Below are 21,131 nucleotides of genomic sequence, written 5' to 3' on the forward strand. Positions count from 1 at the left end.
TGATTGACGGAAAGTACGGAAGTATCTCGAATTACGTCTGACGTTTATGATAAATTCAGCAGCATGGGGAGGGCCGGGGGGAGGGGAGGTACAGGTAGTAGAAGACATAGAGGTACAGGTCACATAATTATAGTACAGTGGAGAAGTAAAAATAGAATAAAAAGGCAGTGTAAACAATATACAATATTATTAACTCTAATAATAACACGCCTCGCGGGCTCATTATAATACGAGAGCCGTGGGTCTGCATTGTATAGAGCGGATCCCCCGGCCGTATTCAAGCGCTGGAGCGCTTTGCGATGGATCAAAATTAGATAGGAATCAAATGTATTGTCATCATACAGCACCTATAGCTATATAATGGAATAGACTGTATTAATATAGTAGTAATAATAGTAGTTGGCTAGTTGCGCGCTTCTGGCCACCTCCCGCAGTGCGCGCATACACACATACTGTATACAGTATGTGCAAAATTAGTTGTCAAGAGCCAATCGCACAGGTTGCCTCATCTCATCTGGCTCTGCAAATAGATCTAGAGTCTGAATATCATATATAGCCTGCTGATGATCTCTCTCGAGTCAAATCCATTCTGAGAACGGAATGCAGTGCCCGCGACGCGGGTCTTGATTGATTGATTGATTGATTGATTGAAAATTGTATTAACAGATTGCAGAATGGGTACAATACAGTACAGCTCAATACACACAATTGTTAAGGGTATGCAGACCAGAGAAAGACTTTCGTCTTGTTTACATCAGGGTCCCCCATTTTCAATTCATCATAACATATGACATACACGACATACAGATAGACAGTACTGCTACATCTATACATTTATGACATACCAGATTTGCAAATACAGTATTGTTTGTGATACAAAAAGAGTCCAGAAAAGAGAGTATATACATTTGACGTAGAAACTGTACATTGGAGGAGGTTGGGTAGGTGGGGGGGGGGGACTGTACATTGGAGGTGGTTGGGGGGGGGGGGGGGGGGGGGGTCGGGTAGGGTGGGTGGGTGGGGGACACTGTACAACTGTACAGTACAAGCAAAACTGTACATTGGAATATTGACAAAACCATACTTGGTCATTTACTGTACATTGGAGGGGGTTGGGTTACAACACAGGAGCAGAGTATAAACAACAGTCGCGGGCACTGCATTCCGTTCTCAGAATGGATTTGACTCGAGAGAGATCATCAGCAGGCTATATATGATATTCAGACTATCAGAGATCTATTTGCAGAGCCAGATGAGATGAGGCAACCTGTGCGATTGGCTCTTGACAACTAATTTTGCACATACTGTATACAGTATGTGTGTATGCGCGCACTGCGGGAGGTGGCCAGAAGCGCGCAACTAGCCAACTACTATTATTACTACTATATTAATACAGTCTATTCCATTATATAACTATAGGTGCTGTATGATGACAATACATTTGATTCCTATCTAATTTTGATCCATCGCAAAGCGCTCCAGCGCTTGAATACGGCCGGGGGATCCGCTCTATACTCGTATTATAATGAGCCCGCGAGGCGTGTTATTATTAGAGTTAATAATATTGTATATTGTTTACACTGCCTTTTTATTCTATTTTTACTTCTCCACTGTACTATAATTATGTGACCTGTACGCGTGAATATTAAAGGCAACCACAAGCCGAACAGAAGTTGGTTGCCTTTAATATTCACGCGACCTGTACCTCTATGTCTTCTACTACCTGTACCTCCCCTCCTCCCGGCCCTCCCCATGCTGCTGAATTTATCATAAACGTCAGACGTAATTCGAGATACTTCCGTACTTTCCGCCAATCAGCGCATTGCCCTGTCACAGGAGTAATAATCTTGTGGCTGGGCGGAAGTGCCCAATCTGGACCGAGGCTCCGAGTCTGCAGCTGGACCCTATTGACTGTAGCACTTATTTTTCAGCAAAGAACGTGCAATAGTGCTCTCACAGACACAGACCCTTTTCTGGTTCGACCCGCCGCTGATTCGACCCCGAATGGTGAGAAAGGCCCCTGACCTTAACCAACTTCGAAGAGTGCCTAAGCTTAACCAGTGTAGAAACAGGCGTCGGCCAATCAGAGAGCGTCTCCGAGAAATGCGGCTTGGTTTGGTATTCACGCTTTAAACTAGACGTTTCCGTCACGTGACCGGTAGGTGCAAAAAAGAAGCGGTCTAACGTGAGTACTTTGAAAACAAACCCACATCCCGCCGAGGTGACGCAGATCTATTGCAAAACGACAACAGCGATGGCGCGCTGGAGAGCATCTAGCAAAGGGAGACAGATTCGAAGTGACCACGTCGTTGTTGACATGATGCTGATGTAGCAGTTGGCTAACTTAGCGTGTTTGCTACCGTTAGCAGAGCTGCGGTCCCCAGCAGGACCCTTCTGCAGGAGGCGGCGCACCATGGACGACTCGGATCAGGACTTCGTAGACCTCTGCTCTAAGCTGCTCAAACGAGTCCGAAGGAAAGCAGGCGACACCGGGGTGCAGAGAAAGGCCGATCCCAAGCCCTCGACTCAGAAATGCGGGGGAGATTCGAGCAAGAGGAGAAATAAGAAAGACAAGGTTTCCAAGGATGTCGACGCGACTCGGTCCGTCTCCGCGTCACCCGGCGGTGCTGCTGGTCGCCGCGGGGGTCGTTCTGATAGAGAATCTGACCCCGAGCATCCGCCGCTGGTCAATGGAAGCGGTGCCCACGACTCGGGAGATCATGTCGTAGATGCTGCTGCTGTGCTTGACGTCAACGGCGACGCTAAGAGGGATCTTCGGGCCAAGGACAAGGTGCTTCTCCGAATGCAACAGTTCAAGCGAGTCAGTCCTCAGAAACTAATTTACAACGAGAAGAACCACCCGAAGAGGACTGAGAAGGACGAATGTCTACCACCACGGCCACAAGGACGAGGTGAGATCATAACATCCAGCACACGCAATTATGCCACATCAATGTGGAACGCCCTACCCAAAGCTGTAAAGGAATGTGAATCACTACCCACTTTCAAAACCACTCTCAAAGAACACCTACGGGAGACTGCAATTCGAAACTGGCCCCTGTAAATGTCCTAACCCAACCCCCTCCAATGTACAGTAATTTACCTCAAGTTTCAAGTTTCAAGTTTCTTTAATAGTTGTCATACAGAAGTACAGAATACTTTTGTACAAAATGCTTCTTACTGTTGCGCTCCAGAGACTGTGCATGACGAGATAAGTATGAAATAAAAACATAGTAAAAATTAGAAGTAAAAAAAGAGGTCACAGTGTTCAGTTTAGACATATGTACAATGTTCGTAGACGTAGTTACCATACAATATACAATACTGTGCAGTGTACTAATATACAATGCTATATAGTGCAAGGCATAAATGGACGAGGTGCAGTTTAGGTACAATTCACAGTAGGTGTACGAGTTGTAGTGCAAATCCTTTATCAATAAATATAAAGTGTAAGTGTGTTTGTGTGATCTAAAGTGTGGAGAGTGGGTGCTGCAGTGTGTTGTTTGTTTGTGTGCGTGTGGGTGTGTGTGCTGTGTGCATTTGATGGTTGTTGCATAGTGATTATTGTTCGTTTAGCGATTATTGTTCGTTTAGCAGCCTGATGGCCTGGGGATAGAAGCTCCTTCTGAGTCTTTCTGTGCTCGCCATAAGACTCCGGTATCGCTTGCCTGACGGCAGCAGTTCAAAGAGGCAGTTGTTCGGGTGGCTCGAGTCCTTAATAATTCTCTTAGCCTTCCCCTTGCACCGCTTGTTGTAAATGTTCTGGAGGGTGGGAAGCCCCCCTCTAATTGTGCGTTCGGCTGAACGTGTCACTCTTTGTAGTCTGCTACGGTCTTGTGCAGTGCTATTCCCAAACCAGGAGGTGATGTTGCCGGTCAGGATGCTCTCTATTGTACATGAGTAGAAGTTCCTAAGGATCTTCTGACTGACTTGGAACTTCCTTAGGCGCCTGAGGAAGTAGAGGCGTTGTCGTGCCTTCTTCACAACACTGTCAATGTGTGTGGTCCATGTCAAGTCCTCGGATATGTGGGCTCCGAGGTACTTGAAACTGTTCACTCTCTCAACTGGTGCCCCGTCGATGCTGAGGGGGCTGTAGTCCTTGACCCCCGACCTCCTGAAGTCCACAATCATCTCTTTTGTTTTGCTGACGTTCAGGGAGAGGCAGTTCTCCTGACACCACTGTGACAGGTTCTCTACCTCTTCCAGGTAGGCCCTTTCGTCGTTGGCAGAGATCAGGCCCACCACTACTGTGTCATCAGCAAATTTGATGATGGTGTTGTTGTTCCGCTGTGCTACGCAGTCATGTGTGTACAGGGAGTAGAGGAGGGGGCTCAGAACACAGCCCTGGGGGGCCCCTATGTTGAGCAACCTAGTATGGTTGTCAATATTCCAATGTACAGTTTTGCTTGTACAGTTGTACAGTGTGTCCCCCCCCCCCTCCTACCCAACCCAACCCCACCCAACCTCCTCCAATGTACAGTTTTTATGTCAAATGTATATACTCCCTTTTCTGGACTCTTTTTGTATCACAAACGGTACTGTATTTGCAAATCTGGTATGTCATAAATGTATAGATGTAGCAGTACACTACTGTCTATCTGTATGTCATGTATGTCATATATGTCCTGATGAATTGAAAATGGGGGACCCTGATGTAAACAAGACGAAAGTCTTTCTCTGGTCTGCATCTCCTTAACAATTGTGTGTATTGAGCTGTACTGTATTGTACCCATTCTGCAATCTGTTAATAAAGTTTTCAATCAATCAAAACAGTGCACCTGCAGCAGTGTTGTGCCAGGATGGGACACAAGCTATGGGACTACTCCTTGTTCTCTTTCCCCGCATCATATAGTCAATTGGGTGTCACTTCATTTCCTGCATTCTGGTGTACTTTTATGCACCAATTTGTGCCTTTTATGCATACATTTTAGGTGGAAATGTCTTTTATTTATGTAAAGGAAAAGACGACATTCAGGTATATAATGGAATACCTACTACACTACACTGGCTGCTTTACCTTCCGCAAGGCTAGCCAGAAGCCACTGACTGAAGTCTGCAAGGTTGAGATGGTATGGTCCTGTAGGGGTGTGTCTGAAATTGTTTGTTAATATATAGTTACAGGTAAGAAGGATATATAAAGGTTTTGACCTGTTATTTTTACCTCTTGAGGAGGGGGTTGTCTTTCATATTAGCCATATTGAGGGGGACACATTTACCTCTTCTTAATATTGTGAATGTTAATACTTGTATTAATTTGTCCTGCTTCCACCACCTCTGCGTTCAGACAGCCCAGAGCCCTCTACCTCTGGCTTCCATCATGCAGAGCCGCAGGACGGTGACGAGGCGCTGGCCCTGAGACTACAGCGTGAGCTGGACAAGGAGGCAGCGGTGGGTCGAGCCATAGACCTGGTGGATGGAGGCCTCTTTTTCTGTCAGCTCTGCCATAGAAGCCTGTCCCATATGACCCCAGAGGGGCGTACCCAGCACCTCAACAGGTCTGGACTGAGCACGCTCCAAGGCTTTAGTAATTAATCCAACATAACCCCCAATGTGTGTGTCTGTAAAAGGAACACAGCGACATTATGGGACATTCGCTTACCGTCTTCTCCAGAGTCGGACACTTAGCACTACATCCATACCTCATTTTGCATCTTGCCTTTTTTTGTTTGTACCTCATTGTCTGCATTTTTTTTTCATTGTACTTAGGTTGTAATTTAGTTTGTATAGTGTTGGGACTTATTCCTCTTTTACTTACTTTTTTTTTACTGTATGAAGCACATTCTCAAGGACTCATACAGAACCAAGCATTTCACTGTAATGTACATGTACTTTATACGTGACGAATAAAACAACTTGAAACTTGAACTTACTTGATAGATACAGTATCTAACTGTTGGCCAAAAACACCTCTCCCGTTTTAAGCTAGGCTAGTGGTCCGTATCCGCTTCTATTAATCTGTGCTAAGCAGGCGTGCGTTCCTGAAATCAACTGGGGTTGCACGCACCTAATGGCGTCACGTGCACGCGCGCTCCTGGCGCGTGCGCGCGCTCCCGCGAATGCGCATAAATGTCCCCTCGCTTGAGCACAGACTACAGAGTACAGACGGTGCCTAATTGCCTCTACGAATGGAATGTAACACATGTCATTCACAACAAGTTAGGTGTGAATGTATCTGAGAACGTATTTAACACACCTGACGACCGGCGCTATATTGATATGCAAAGTAGCCCAGGTGGGTACTTATAGCGAGTACTTATCTGACCCTGCACGGAGTGCAACCCCGTCCCATGACGAACGCATGCCTGGTGCTAAGCTAAGCAAGCTTGCTGTCTACAGAACGCACAGCACAGAGAGGTAATTGGTATCTATCTTGTTGTCTGACTCTGGAGAAGACGGGAAGCGTATTCCCCATAATGTTGGCGTGTTCCTTTAACACTGCAGACTGCTGGCAAAACCTGGGTGTTGCCATTATAGTAGTAGAGTAGCAGAAAATGTGTATAATTCTTTGTACATTTTTAGGACTAGTTTCAGCCTTGTTTGATTTGTGACGCTTACATTTAGTCATTTAGCTGACTCTTTTATCCAAAGCGACTTGCAAGTTCTGTAAAACAAGTCAGCAGGAAGGGTACAACTCTGGCAGCTAAGGGTCAGTAATATTGTTTGTCAAACAATCTTGAGTGCATGCTAGTATAGACATGAGCATAGTAGGTAGAGTAATATAGGCAAGGTAGATTACTTAGTGCATAATGGTAAAAGACAGTTTTCTTTTGATTTATTTATTTCAGATATTGTAGGCTAATTGAGATGTTGGTACAATTCTGCTGTGGTGATGCTCCTTGTACCGCTGCAGGTGTTTGGATGAAACAGAGAGCCACGCCCCTCCCCCTCCCCCTCCTACCCCCGGTGTCCCCGACTGCCCCATCTGTGGGAAGAGGTTCAAGTCTCTGAAGAGTCGTTCGGTCCATCTGAAGCGCTGCTCCTCGGACCTGGGCGTGTCCCCGGCCAACCTGCTGCAGGCTGTGCACAGACAGACGGCCGAGAGTGACAGTGCTGCCCTCCAACCGTGAGTCGTTCTCAGTGATCTCTCATTGTGTTGTTGTTTTTACAGTGGTGGAAAGTCACTAAGTATTTTTACTGAGGTACTGTACTTAAGTACAATTTCGAGCTACTTGTACTTTATGCGAGTATTTTGATTTGAGGGAACTTTATACTTTTACTCCACTACATTTCAAGGGAAATATTGTACTTTTTACTCCACTACATTTATCTGAACCCATCCGTTACTACCGTACTTTTCGGACTATAAGCCGCACCTGAATATAAGCCGCAGCAGCTAAATTGAATGATGTGTACATATATAAGCCGCACTGGACTATAAGCCGCAGGTGTTTTAATGTTTAATTACCATATGTAATTAGCATTGGGACACAATACTGTCGGACAAATAACAAGAATGAACTCATTTACAAGTTGTATTAAGTTTAGCAAATAAGGGAACAGATAAATAACATTTCAATGCAGTCAAAAAAGCTATATTTAGATTTTTACATTTTCGGGTTTGGTCACGTTGAGTCACATATAAGCCGCACCGTTATATAAGCCGCAGGGTCGAAAAATGGGGGGAAAAGCCGCGGCTTATAGTCCGAAAAGTACGGGTTACTTTGAAGAAAATTATTTTGCATAGAAAACATAATAATATACAAAATAAAAAATGTATGAAGATTATATACTTTCACATTTGAAGCCTGTCAACTTGAAGATGACGTAATCAGAGCAGCATAACTGGACCACATACCACTTTAACGCAACATATAGAGGTCAATGGATACACAAATGTCATGTAGAATAGCATGTGTACTTTTACTTTAGATACTTAAGTACATTCAATAGCAAATACTTCTCTACATATCTGTCTGAATATACCTGCATATAATCCTTCTATATAGCTACTTATACACCTTCATATAACTCGTATAACTGCATGATAGCATGAACAATGATAAGATAAGATATTCCTTTATTAATCCCCTTTGGGAAATGCAGGCATCATAGCAGCATGGGGGGGGGGGTACAGGTATGGGCAGGGTAATAGTAGAAGACATAAATACAGGCAATACAATTATAGTACAGTAGAAAAGTGATGTATATACCGTATATATATATATTCTTTTTTGTATTTTATTTTTTTATTATTTTTTAAACAAACACATAAACAAACATGACAACACACGATAAGATATACAAGCATTAGTTGTCAGTGCACATCCAATGAAATCACATTTTAGTTAATTGTCTTATATAGGATATACCCCTAATACCTGTTATCTAAAAACCTACACACATATGCTCCAGCTCGAACCCCCCCTCCCGGACCCCACCTTGGATAGTACCTCCATTATCCCTCGCACCTAATTCTTACCATATATATTTATCCACATCTGTGTACATACCTGCATGCATAGGGCGGCACGGTGGTGTAGTGGTTAACACTGTCGCCTCACAGCAAGAAGGTCCAGGGTTCGATTCCCGCTTGGGGACCAGGGCCCTCATTCATCAACGTGTGCGTAGAACATGTTCTATTTCCACACGTAAGCACAGAATTTAGAATGAGTGTACGCACAGGAATATTGGGATTCATCAACCGTGCGTACACAGGTCCTATGCTCCTCCGCGTTGATGAATACCACTTTGTTCTACCGTCAATGCTCGTGCATGATTATCCATATATGGTCATGAAAGTGAGGAAACACCCCCCATGGGATGTGAAATAATGGACTGACCCGAGCGGAACTCTGAGAAGCTTCACGGAGATTTTTCACTGCTGTCGAAACCAAGAAGACACAACGCGCGTGTTTATGGGATAAATAAAAGGCGGACTTGTAAACGGTGATGTCAGATATCAACGGCTCCCTAAGACCATTGCTGCAATTCTGCCTGGACAGCTCAAAATACTAATAAAGACCGTTCGTTGACCACTGTTTGGCGTTGGTTGTGTGTCATTATAACCGTGCTGTAATATGAATGCCTTTATTAGTTGTGTTCGATTGGCTATATGATTTTTAGAGGCATCTATTTTGTTGTCGGTATTACCGACAACAAAATAGATGCCTCTAAAAATCATATACTATTAGGTAGCCTATATGAATTACATATAATAGCAGCCATAGCCTACATTATGCAACAGTAACTTGCGCATACCAGTGTATGCGACGGACCAGTGTATACCTTGTATCATATCATATTCATATAATAGTTTACTCTATCAGCATACCAGCATGTAATATGTTCTTTGTTAGAACTCAACTCGTTCGACAGGCTGACAGACGTGTACACTTACGGTGATGTCGGATATGATATCTATTAACCATTGCTGCCTGGGCAGCGCAAACACAAAGACCGCGCTGGAATATGACTGCCTTTTCCCGTGTTGTTTGATTAATACCCAGGGATTAAAGTTCTCAATTTTATTCCAAATCGCGATGGATCTTCCGTCAATTTTCTACCTGCTGCATATGATTTCTAGAGGCATACTACAATCTATTTTGATGTCAGTATTGGGTAGCCTATATAAACAATAATACGAGAGCATATACAAGAACAATGAATCTCACTGCATGTATGATGTAGCCTGCCTTTCAATACATGAACTTGAATTCCATCATGTTTGTGTGCGGGACTCACAAGGCTGTTGTCACAATGGGTGGTACCGGTACAGTAATAATAACAGTCCACACAATATCACGATGGACCATGCCATAGCCTATGTTCTATTAGGACATGATCTGTGACGACAAATGTTCTAGAATGTTTGATTAAGATATCATACTCTGACAGCATGCCTATGATCAACAAAAACGCGAACTTGAATCCCATCATATACATAGTCTGTCCACTATCTGGTGTCATTGCAATGCGTTTTCTATTCTTTCTTATGCAGTAAAAAGGGGGAAGAACACTATATCGTGGGTGTTCATATGACTCTGCTTACAGCTTCGAAACTCCACTTGTTTCGTTTAACGTAAAGCCTTTTAAATATAATCAAAACGTTCCCGTGTTTCTGCGGTCTGTGCACAAAATAATAACGAGTTGAGATACGCGGAGCGCAGTCAGTCAGTAGCCTACACTACACCCCGTATATTCCGATAACGCTATATAAACCATGCTGCATTCATTCTGAGAGAAAGATCTATTATTCCAAATGCTATTTATAGGGTTTTGACCATAATTACACTACTGTTGCTATTTTACAATGAACTATAATGAATTACGGTTCATACAGAAGTTCTGTATGAACCGTAATTCATTATAGTTCATTGTAAAATAGCAACTGTTACAAAGGATCAGATTAAACCGAATATATATATTTATTTATTGATATATATTGCATAGTATTTGTATATCGTTTGATATCCCTTGTATATTCCTTGTACATATACACGGAATATCCCTTTAGTCCAGCCCATAATAGTTCATTCTCCTATTGGACAGCGGTCCACCGGCGCCAGGGACCGGCCCCCGGAGCCAAGTTCAAAGTCACCGACACGACATGTCTGTACTTGCCCCGGCCCTGCCCAGGGATACGGCGACAGAAATGAGAGTGGCACTATTTGTGCACTGTGCGTATAAATACGGCGCAGGTGTATGTAGAAGCCCCTTACCTCCGTACCCTTCGTTCATTTTAGTATGTTACCGATAAGTTGAAGCCTCACCCACGATACAACGTGCGGTGAAGTATGGCCTGTTTGGCCCCAGAATAGAGCATCGAGACCGCGTGCGAATTAGTAACTGAATTGTCAGAGTTTGGCGCTATACCGTCGAGTGCGACATATTTCTATTGAGTCTTTAATAGTCTATTTGTGTATAGTGTATCGTGCGGTTAGAATTCTATAGTGACCAGCATCTCTAACGCTTTCTCGTATTAGCTAGAGTTCTTATCCAGGCTGGGCCGACCGCATGGCGCTTTCACCCGAGGAGACCTAGGCGAGAACCGTATGGACATGTACACTGGATTAATCTACCCGACGCCTACATAGCCCTTTGCGGCTGGAATATATTTGCTTTGGTCCTATGATTTATGGAGCGGATAATCGCCGACGCCTGCACGTGTTGGATTTACCCCGAGAGGAGTCAAGTCGAGTCGGCGCTCAGAGAGCCTGAGGCCGCCTAGCTTTCTTCACTGTAGAGCTACAGTCTACAAGAGAACCAAGCTGTATTCGTCTGTGGATCAAGAGACTACTGCACCGGCTTCTGTACCTGAAGTCTCCCTAGTCATCGTTGACCAGACGTCCTACTACCGACAGATCTTCTACCCCCTTGCTGGCTTACAACCAGTGGGAACCCCTTCCAGTATCTCCCGCTATTACTAGTGCACCATAGATATAATTCCCTAAGATTCAGGTTGTATAATTACCTCCTGCGTAACCAGAGAATGGACATTCGTTATTGATTTGCCTACGCATACTCCTTTGCCTTACAAGTGCATTCAAAGAATAATGTAAAGTATCCTATGTACCTTTTGCTCCATTAAATACTTGATTAATACCTTTGACTGGAACCGATTTCATTGTGGGAAGTGTTCATCATATTCATATATCGTGTACTGTATGGCCAGTAATTAAAGTACATAAAGCGGTAGTGGTTTAATGATACCATACTTATCAATACAGTCAGGGAATTGTACCCCTCAGTTACAGCAACAGTAGTGTAATTATGGTCAAAACCCTATAAATAGCATTTGGAATAATAGATCTTTCTCTCAGAATGAATGCAGCATGGTTTATATAGCGTTATCGGAATATACGGGGTGTAGGCTACTGACTGCGCTCCGCCAGTGTTGAAACTAATGCACATAAGCTCATTTCCTTGTTGTAATAATATATTCTACCACTGGGCGTCAGCTAAGTGTGCTCAGAGCTTTGCGTAGACATAAGCACAAAGTCAAGTTCAAGTTGACTCTTTGCTTAGAAATGATCGTACGCACAGGGTAAGCACAAATCTGTGCGTAAGACACGTTGATGAATGAGGGCCCAGGTTTCCATGATGCCAGGTACTCAGGTGGGGTATCTCCCAGGCCTTTCTGTGTGGAGTTTGCATGTTCTCCCCGTGCTCGCAAGGGTTTCCCCCCCGATAAGATAAACCCAATGGAAAAACATGCACAACAGATCGCTAACGCTGTGGCGTCCTTGACGAAGACGGACAGGAGCACTTGGATTGGTCCCCGGGGCGCGGCTCACGTTGACGCCCTATCTGCTCCCAGCTGCCCATGGGGGGAAGGACAACGGGATGGGAAAAGTGCAGAGAGACATTTCATCGGCGACTCAGTGCATGTGTGTGTGTGTGTGTGTGTTCCTGTGGGTTGCCCATCTCGTGTGTGTGTGTGTGTTAAAAACTGCATGACAAATAAAGACTTCTAGTCTAACAATTATTATTATATTATTATATTATATTATTATATAATCCTTTTTGCATGTCTGTAGATATTATATCTGTACATATCCCTTACCTACTCTTACAAGTTACGCTGCTGGCCAGTATGACTTACTACCATAGTGTCTTTATACCTGTATTTCTGTACATATTAACACTACAACCCTGGCTGTACTGATTAGCACTATTGCTCAGTTTTTTTAACGTTCTAGTTTCGATTCGCATCTGAACTAAATCCCATCTGGTATATTTCCCCTTGTCCTCTTCTCTTCACTCAGTGTGCAGACCGGAGGTTCCAAAAGGAAGGGAGTGTCTAATCCCAGCCTGCCGCTGAGGAAGAAGCCCAGGAAGAAGGCCCCGCGCCCGGACGAGGACACCATGGTGGCCCTGGCTCTGAGCTCCTCCATGCTGGAGCAGGAGAGGGAGCGGCAGAGAGTGGCTGCGCTGGAGAGGGAGCTGCACGGGGAGGCTCCGTTGCCCACCGGGAGGCCTGGCACAGGTAGACCTCTTTTCCAAAAGGAGAAGGTCCCCCTTCACATGTTTTTAAGCTTGCAAAATATATATATATTATATATATCTTTCTGAATATACCTGCATAATACTTCTATATACCTACTTATTCACCTTCATATAACTCGTATAACCAATATAACTCTGCATGATAGCATGTACAATAATAAGATAAGATATTCCTTTATTGATCCCCTTGGGGAAATTCAACTCCTGATAAGGCAGTAGATTTAGAATTTTAAGTGACAAATTTGACTTAAGAAAATTAGAACATGAACAAAACCTAAAATCCTTTGGTGAAAAATTCCTAATGGAATTTTCCCTTTAAGCTCACATGCGGTATCGAGGACAAAATGACTGGTAAAGGAAAAGAACCGTTCATTTCTACCCTAGGCGGAAAAAAATGTCAGAGGGTGAGGTCTTTGCAGGTAGATGTCACGCAGACGACTTGACTTAACCCTGTCCTCTCCTTTCCGTACTGCTTTACAGGTAAGTCACGAGGCAAGAGAAGGAAGGGGGGGGGCCCCCGCCCTCTTCCACTGCTGCTGGTCCAGGACATGGAGACGGCCCTGAAGAGGCTCCAGGAGCGGGTAGCGTCCCTCCTGATCCACGCCCGCGCCCCCTCACCTCCAACCCCCACCCGCTGTCCCAGCAGTCTGCCTGCCCGGAGTGGTGCTGCCCCCCTCTGGCAGAAGACGGCGCTGCGAGAAGGAGGTCCCGGTTGTCCTTCGGAGTTCTACACACCGGAGCTGAGCGAGTTCATTGTGCCTTCAGAACCGACGAGGGTGAGCGATGGACGTGCCTGCTGTGTTGTACCTGTTGTCCTCGTAGGGGCCGTTGTTTCCAACGCTGTAGTATTTGGGAAGTGGCCCGAAACTGCTTTCTAAATAAACTGCTTTTTAAATAGCATTGTGGGCAGAGCTCCCATTTGATTACAGCATTTACATTTAGTCATTTAGCGTAACGCTTTTATCCAAAGCGACTTACAAGTTATGTACGACAAGTCAGCAGGAAGGGTACAACTCTTACAGCTGAGTAACAATGTTCATCAAACAGTGCTGAAACTTGGGGGCTGCGTTGTTGAGTGCATAGTAGTAGAGATATTTAGTATAGTAGGAAGAGATGATAGTAGAAAACAGTAAGGTGTGTTAAAAAAAAATATATATATATATATACAGTATATATATTCATTTCAGATATCGATTGAAGAAGTGTGAAAGTTTGACCTTCCTAGTAGTATGGGTTGTTGAGTTGATTTGAATCGATCGTACCAATTTTAGAAGCAAGCATGCATCTTTAACAGCAGAGTATACATTCACACAACCCTTTGATTCCCCCCCCCCCCCCCCCCCCCCCCCCACACACACACACACACACACACACACTTTTAGACCGACCCGGTCTCTGCGACAGAGGACAAGCCTGACACATCTACGCATCCGGCTGTCGGAGAAGGCACCCCTTGCTCTGTGGCCAAGAGGTCCATCCTCGCCTCTGCCTCCCCTGCTCCTCCCCCCACCCCAGGGACCGGGCAGCTTCCTGTTGGCAGCCAGACCCTGAATGACCTGATTGACCTGGCTGACGAGGGCTTGACCCTCACCCAGTGGAGCTACGGCACCTCAGGGCCCTCTAAAGGTCAGATACACTCACGCACACACACCACACCCATACCCTGACACTCTTAGCACACAAAGAGACGCCATGATCATTATGAACTATACTAACTCCTACTGGTGCTACATACTCCTGTAGACATACTCCTACTGGTCCTACATACTCCTGTAGACCAGAGCATGTGAGCCGAGCGCGAGCGGAGCGAGGAGTGGAGCGGGTGGATTTTGAAGTGAGCGCGGAGTGGGTTTTAAAATGGGTCAGAGTGACTTCCGGAGTGAGAGCTGTCCTCCACTCCAAGCCGATCCGAGCCGCTCAGTGCACACGATCACGGGTACACGCAGTGGTTTAAACTGATGTAATATACATGTACTACAATGCCAAAGCAATAGGTGGCGATGTAGTTCAAACATGAAGGCCATTTTCAACCAATCAGAAGGGTTGAACGCGTCACTACACTTCCTGCTCAAAACAGAAACCCGCCATCTTTAAATTACCTCGCGTGAACCATTAGCAACATATAGCATTTATTTGCAGCAAGAAACAAAGTACAATAAAAAAAAGAATACATTCACTGTGTGTTCTGCCTCATTTGTTGATGAAACAAAACCAACATCAACACAATGTACCACCAAGAGCGGAGAGTTTAGTCTCACAAAAAGAGCACTGATGTTGTTAGCTTACATGCTAACCTGATTGGGATTTGCCATTATAAACGTTAGCATTGCGGCTAGCGTACATTAGCATAGTAACGCTAGTAGAATAAATGGATGAAAACGTTATTTAACAGATTGCAGAATGGGTACAATACGGCTCAATACAAACGGCTCAATACAAACAATTGTTAAGGGGGTGCAGACTGTTGTAGTTTGGTCAAATCAAGCTAATTTAGCTCCAAAAAATCGGATTTCCCCCGTAATTCTTTTCTGCTGAGCGGGCATATCTGAGTGGAGCGCTTGATGCGCAAATGAAGGTGAGCGCTAAGCGAGCGTAGAGCGGCGTGGGGGGGGGGGGTCAACACGAGCGAATGAGAGCGGAACTAAAGCCGTCCAGAGCGAAGAGCGGATTTCTCGGCCGCTCCACGCCGCTCACATGCTCTGGTACACGCTCTGCAAGTCTGTAAACGTGCACATAACGGAGTATAGAGAGATTGCTCTATAGGAGAGGTCCCCAACCATCAGGTCGTGGACCGGTACCTGGCTGTGGATCATTTGGTACCGGGCCGCAAAGAAAGAATAAAGTTGTTTAAAAGGAAATGTCTTTTATTTCCATTAGTCTTGTCGGTATTTTACTCAGAAAAAATTTCACTTCCGCCCTCGCCTCACTATTTTTCATAAAATAAGTCTCCTGCCATAATGCTCCCCTTCACGTAATTCACTCACAGCTGTGGTAGTAGTAGAGACATGATCATAATCAGGTTTTTATGCACCGGAGTCTCCCGAACACATAGAGACAGCATACATACGCTGAGCTATGGTAACTTTTGCGCACCTACCCCCTACCAGTGAATGCCTCACCTGCAAAAGGTGTTAGGTGGGGGAGGGGTTAGGTGGCAATGGCCAGTTGGTATTTGTAGTTCTGCATGCATCTTAAGAGAACAGCCAACCTTTGAAGCTCTGTGGCTCAAAACGGGCTATTGTGTTATCATCTTTGTTAATAAGACATAGATTGAAAAGTATCCGCCCGATTTGTACAAGGGAAAATAATCATTTGAAGCTTGCTTAACAAGACCCTGTTATCTGTGCCTGGTCACATATATATATACTTTTTCCAAGGACGGATGTAGCCAGGGCTGTAGTTTGATACTCACACATCTAGCTCCACTACATCCATGTTCCCCCAGACATGAACCTGAGTGGCTTCATCCCAGAGGGACCTGAGCTGCAGGCAGAGCTCTGTCTCAGTGGCTCCCTCCCAGACCCAGCAGCACTCAGCCCAGCCAGGAGGAGCAGCCAGCCAAGAGCAGAGACGCAGGCGGGAGCCCACACATCTGTAAGAGCTAACAGCATCCTTATGAGAGGAAGATAGTAATCCTTCATGTGTAAGAGCATCGTTATCGGATGAAGATAGTAAACTTTCTATTGTTTCAATTGATAAGCTTGATCTTCTCTACCTCACGGCTATGAAACATATTTGGTGGCAAATGTGAGAATCTTTGCCAACATTCATGACCAATAGAAGTTTTACATTGTAATTTATTAGCTGCGACCAGCAGCTCTATACGTCACACTGTCAGTTTCTCCACCCTCTAGCGGCCATAATGCATTGAGCCAACGCGCTGTGTTGGTGTCTGTCCTCCGCAGGTGTTTCTGTCCAGACTGGTGTCAGACCTGAGCAGTCTGGTGAACAACCCTCAGCTCAGCGACGTCCAGCTGCAGGTGGACAGCGGAGAGGTCTTCTTCACTCATTCGTTCATGCTATACGCACGCTGCCCTCTGCTGGTACAGATGGTAAGTGCACACAGTACTGGGTGGTGTGTGTGTGTGTGTGTGTGATGCTGTTATAAAGTACTGACCCATGAATACAGCCTTAGTCTACTGCTGTGCTTGTTGCAAGTTGCACAGGGTAAGAGCATCTCTGCTAAATGCAATGCAAAATGTAAGTAGTGTCTGAAATGCCATCAATTCAGAATGTCAATTGAACTGCAATCCATTGAGCATTAACACATTAACTGCCACGCAGTTTGCCCGTCTTATACCACTCTCTGCCACCACTCTAAGCCTATGGAGATGTTCACCTTCTTTGCAGGGCTATAACTTTTTAAATTGTATTGCTAAATTGACATTACTATGGCCCATTCAACATCGATTATCTATCGTTCAGGATGTAGGAACGTTATACTTTTTCATTCATAGATTCATACGAAAATACCGTCTAGAATATAAATATGTTTTTATCGTTTTCTGCAGTAATTCCTAGAATGTGAGTTATAGGCATAAACGCATATAGATTATCAACTGCCATTTGTTGCCGATACACGTTATATTAAAATTTCAACTGTACATGATCCTAAACGTTATGACTGATCATGCGCGGATGAATGGGGGGGGGGGGGGGGGGGGGTCGTTTATAATTCCGTGATCGTCAGTAAATGCTTTATGTAGTATGGGTGATATATTGATATATATTCATACGAAAATACCGTCTAGAACAGGGGTGGGCAACTTTGTATATGGTGAGGGCCACAAAATGTCCACAATCAATCTGGGGGGCCGCATTGTTTATCGGCAGTCCCGCCAGTAGTACCCCATCACTCAAATAGCCCTAATAGTCACAAGGTATATAAACAATTATAATTTGTTGTAACTTTGTTTTTATTCCATTTCAAATGCATTTAGTAATGCAATTTCAACTTTATGAATTTATAAACAGCTGAATTTAAAAGTATTTCTGTGTAACCCCAAATATATACAAAAATGATCAATTATAATTAAGGCTTCTAATAAAATAAATGTATGAACTTAAAGCCCACTGCTCAACAAACACAAAGCAGCATTCCTGCTGCATTTCACTACAACAGTAAATCAAAAGTGCAATAATAAATGATTTTGTTAAATGTATAAACTTTTATCCTGCTACTAAACAAAACATTATAACACTGAAATGCATGTTATGGATATGAAGCACTCAGGAATGTTTTGTTTAGTAGCAGGATAAAAGTGTATACATTTAACAAAATCATTTATTATTGCACTTTTGATTTACTGTTGTAGTGAAATGCAGCAGGAATACTGCTTTGTGTTTGTGTTATTAGTGTTATCTGAACACTACAAAAGTAAACAAGTAAAGTGCAAGTAAAGTAAAGTGCAATACTACATGCCTCCCATTGACCCTTTATCAAACTGGCATGACATTCACCCTCGCCCCACAGTGGGTCAATAATGGTTATAATAATAATAATAATAATAATAATGGTCCCCTCTCTACACCTCTCCATCATCTCCCCCCCTCTCTACACCTCTTCATCATCTCTTCCCCCCTCTCTACACCTCTTCATCATCTCCTTCCCCCCCCCCCTCTACACCTCTTCATCATCTCCTCCCCCCCTGTCTTTAATGAGACACTTGTGGTCTCTCTTGTTGGCGCACAATAGCAGGAATGTCAACTTCAATGTTTGTGCATGCAATCTGCATCAGATGAAATAATGTTTCATCCAACAGCCTGTTTCTCTCCTTTGACTTGATGTGCTTCATGTTTGAGAAATTGCTCTCACATATGTATGTGCTCCCAAACATACTGGCCATAGAGAGGGCAAAGTCCCTGAGGAGTGGGAAGCGGGGCTCAGGTAGCAGTTTCCAAAATGAAATTCCCCTCTCATTTCTCTTTGCTTGAAAAAAAGGATCTGACTGTAGCTCGCACAGTTCAAGCTGCAACGGTGGGGGCTGCTCTGACACCGTAGCGGTGAGGGGGCCGGCAAACAGCGCTATCCGTGACTGCATGCCGTTGAAATCTTCAAACCGATCATTGAATTGCATTTGCAGTGTTTCAATGTCGCTCCTGTACATTTACATTTACATTTAGTCATTTAGCTGACGCTTTTATCCAAAGCGACTTACAAGTTCTGTGCGACAAGACAGCAAGAAAGAAAAACGATTTAACGACTCTCGCATATAATTTTACTACACTCGACTCGCATTGGTCATTATTATTGACCCACAATAGATGGGAATTATGTTAGCGAACTTACCTGATGTATAATGCAGTGCAGCATTGGACACTCAACGCCACTCTGCCTTAGAAGCCCGGCGAATCCTGTGCGTTTTCCTTTCATTGCCGGTGCTCCATCGGTAACAACAGCCGACAGTTTATTAAAACCCCCATATTGCTGCACGGCACTTTCAACAGCGTTTCATATGTCCACACTAGGGCTGACCCCTATTAGTCAAATAGTCGACTAATCGATCGAAAGGAGCCATAGTCGACTGCCAACTCTTCGTAGTCGAATACAATACAAAAAAAATAAAAAAATAAAAAAAATAAAAATAAAAAAAATAAAAAAATATTATAATTATTTTTTTTTGGCCTGGGGCCGCATGGAACGTCGGTGAGGGCCGCATGCGGCCCGCGGGCCGCCAGTTGCCCCTCCCTGGTCTAGAATATAAGTATGTTTTTATCATTTTCTGCAGTAATTCCTAGAACGCTAGTTATATGCCTAAACGCATAATATATAGATTATCGATTGCAGTTTATTCGAGATACACGCTATATAAAAAAATCCAACTGAATACGATCCTAAACGTTACGACTCATCATGCGCGGATGAAAGGGGGGGGGGTCGTTTATAATTCCGTGATCGTCAGTAAATGTTTTTTTTTTTTTTTTTATCCACTTTTTCTCCCATTTTCTATATTTTCTCCCATCCCAATTTCGTATCATCCAATTCAACCCTCCCCTGTCACGAACGCTGTTTCTTGCCTCCCACAAGCCGGCTGCAATGTGGACTAAGTCATACATAGCACAAGTCCCCTCCGGTACTTGAGGTAACAGCAGTCGCATCTTTTCACCTGCGCAGCTCGATCTCTCAGTGGCGAGGAGTAACACGTGGGAGGCTCACGCTGCCCCCGACACTTCCTGATTCTACTGCGCAGGCGCACCAACCGACCTGTAGGAGTCGCTGTCCACAACGCCTGATCCCCACCCATCAGTTTCCCACCCCCTAATACGGCCAATGTGTATTAGTACGGACGACCAGCTAAACTGAAGGCAAATGTGGAGCGCTGGGCTCGAACAGGCAAGCCCAGCGTCTCCAGATTTCGTGGCGAGCGCCTTGCCCACTACGCCACGTAGCCGCCCTATCGTCAGTAAATGCTTTATGTAGTATGGGTGATATATTGATCAGAGCGGTTTGCATTAATAATAATAAACAATCACGCTGAAAGTAACGTTACTGTCCTCTTACCGTTCGCCGATGAGACTGGAGAAAAAAGATCCCACTTATTTGACATCGATCGACTAGATCCATTTCCGGTTTGTATGGCGCAATAAACGGCCAAATCATATCGATTATTGAGTTATGGCAGCGATCCATATACACGGATGTGTGTCTAGAGTCCCGCAACAATATGTGACTGCCGGACGCATTTCCCAGATGCACGGAGATCACCAGAGATCCATTTCCGGTTGTAACTTGCCCGATCATCCACCAGGTGGCGGTATTGAAGCGTTGCACGGTTGTGCCGAGTCCCACTGTCTCAGCCGAGGCTGGGTGAGGGAATTATGAATACCATGGCGAAAAAATGAAATATGATCACAATAACGTTGTACGCCGTGGAATGGCGGAATTCGCATGACCTTGAAACCCGTCGTAAGCCGTTTTTGGCGGTGGATGTGTTAACAATTGTGTGTATTGAGCCGTACTGTATTGTACCCATTCTGCAATCTGTTAATAAAATTTTCATTCAATCAATCACCTTGTTAATATTTATTTACCTAATCTATGTGCAATCGTTTAATTTCAGCTCCGTGTAGAAAATGCACCGATACTAACAACCGCCTTACTGCGCGCGTCTATGACGACACTGTTGACACCACGTATCCGTGACATGCGCGCCCCGCGAAAACACTAGTAGTTTTGGGGGCCTACC

The 21,131-nt window shown here is 44.4% G+C and overlaps 1 protein-coding gene across 1 annotated transcript in view; it reads left to right on the forward strand.

Annotated features, from left to right (window-relative positions):
• Positions 1-2,241: 2,241 nt before the first annotated feature.
• slx4 (SLX4 structure-specific endonuclease subunit homolog) overlaps positions 2,242-21,131 on the forward strand; it is a 34,525-nt gene continuing 15,635 nt past the window's right edge. The window contains exons 1-8 of the mRNA XM_084319113.1: positions 2,242-2,912; positions 5,285-5,495; positions 6,851-7,063; positions 12,705-12,925; positions 13,426-13,721; positions 14,328-14,571; positions 16,391-16,539; positions 16,851-16,997. Of these exons, the coding sequence (XP_084175239.1) occupies positions 2,414-2,912; positions 5,285-5,495; positions 6,851-7,063; positions 12,705-12,925; positions 13,426-13,721; positions 14,328-14,571; positions 16,391-16,539; positions 16,851-16,997 (1,980 nt within the window). The 5' untranslated portion in view covers positions 2,242-2,413. The remainder of the gene's footprint in view (positions 2,913-5,284; positions 5,496-6,850; positions 7,064-12,704; positions 12,926-13,425; positions 13,722-14,327; positions 14,572-16,390; positions 16,540-16,850; positions 16,998-21,131) is intronic.

This window comes from Notolepis coatsorum, assembly GCF_963971535.1.
Source record: "Notolepis coatsorum genome assembly, chromosome: 7".
NCBI lineage: Eukaryota > Metazoa > Chordata > Actinopteri > Aulopiformes > Paralepididae > Notolepis > Notolepis coatsorum.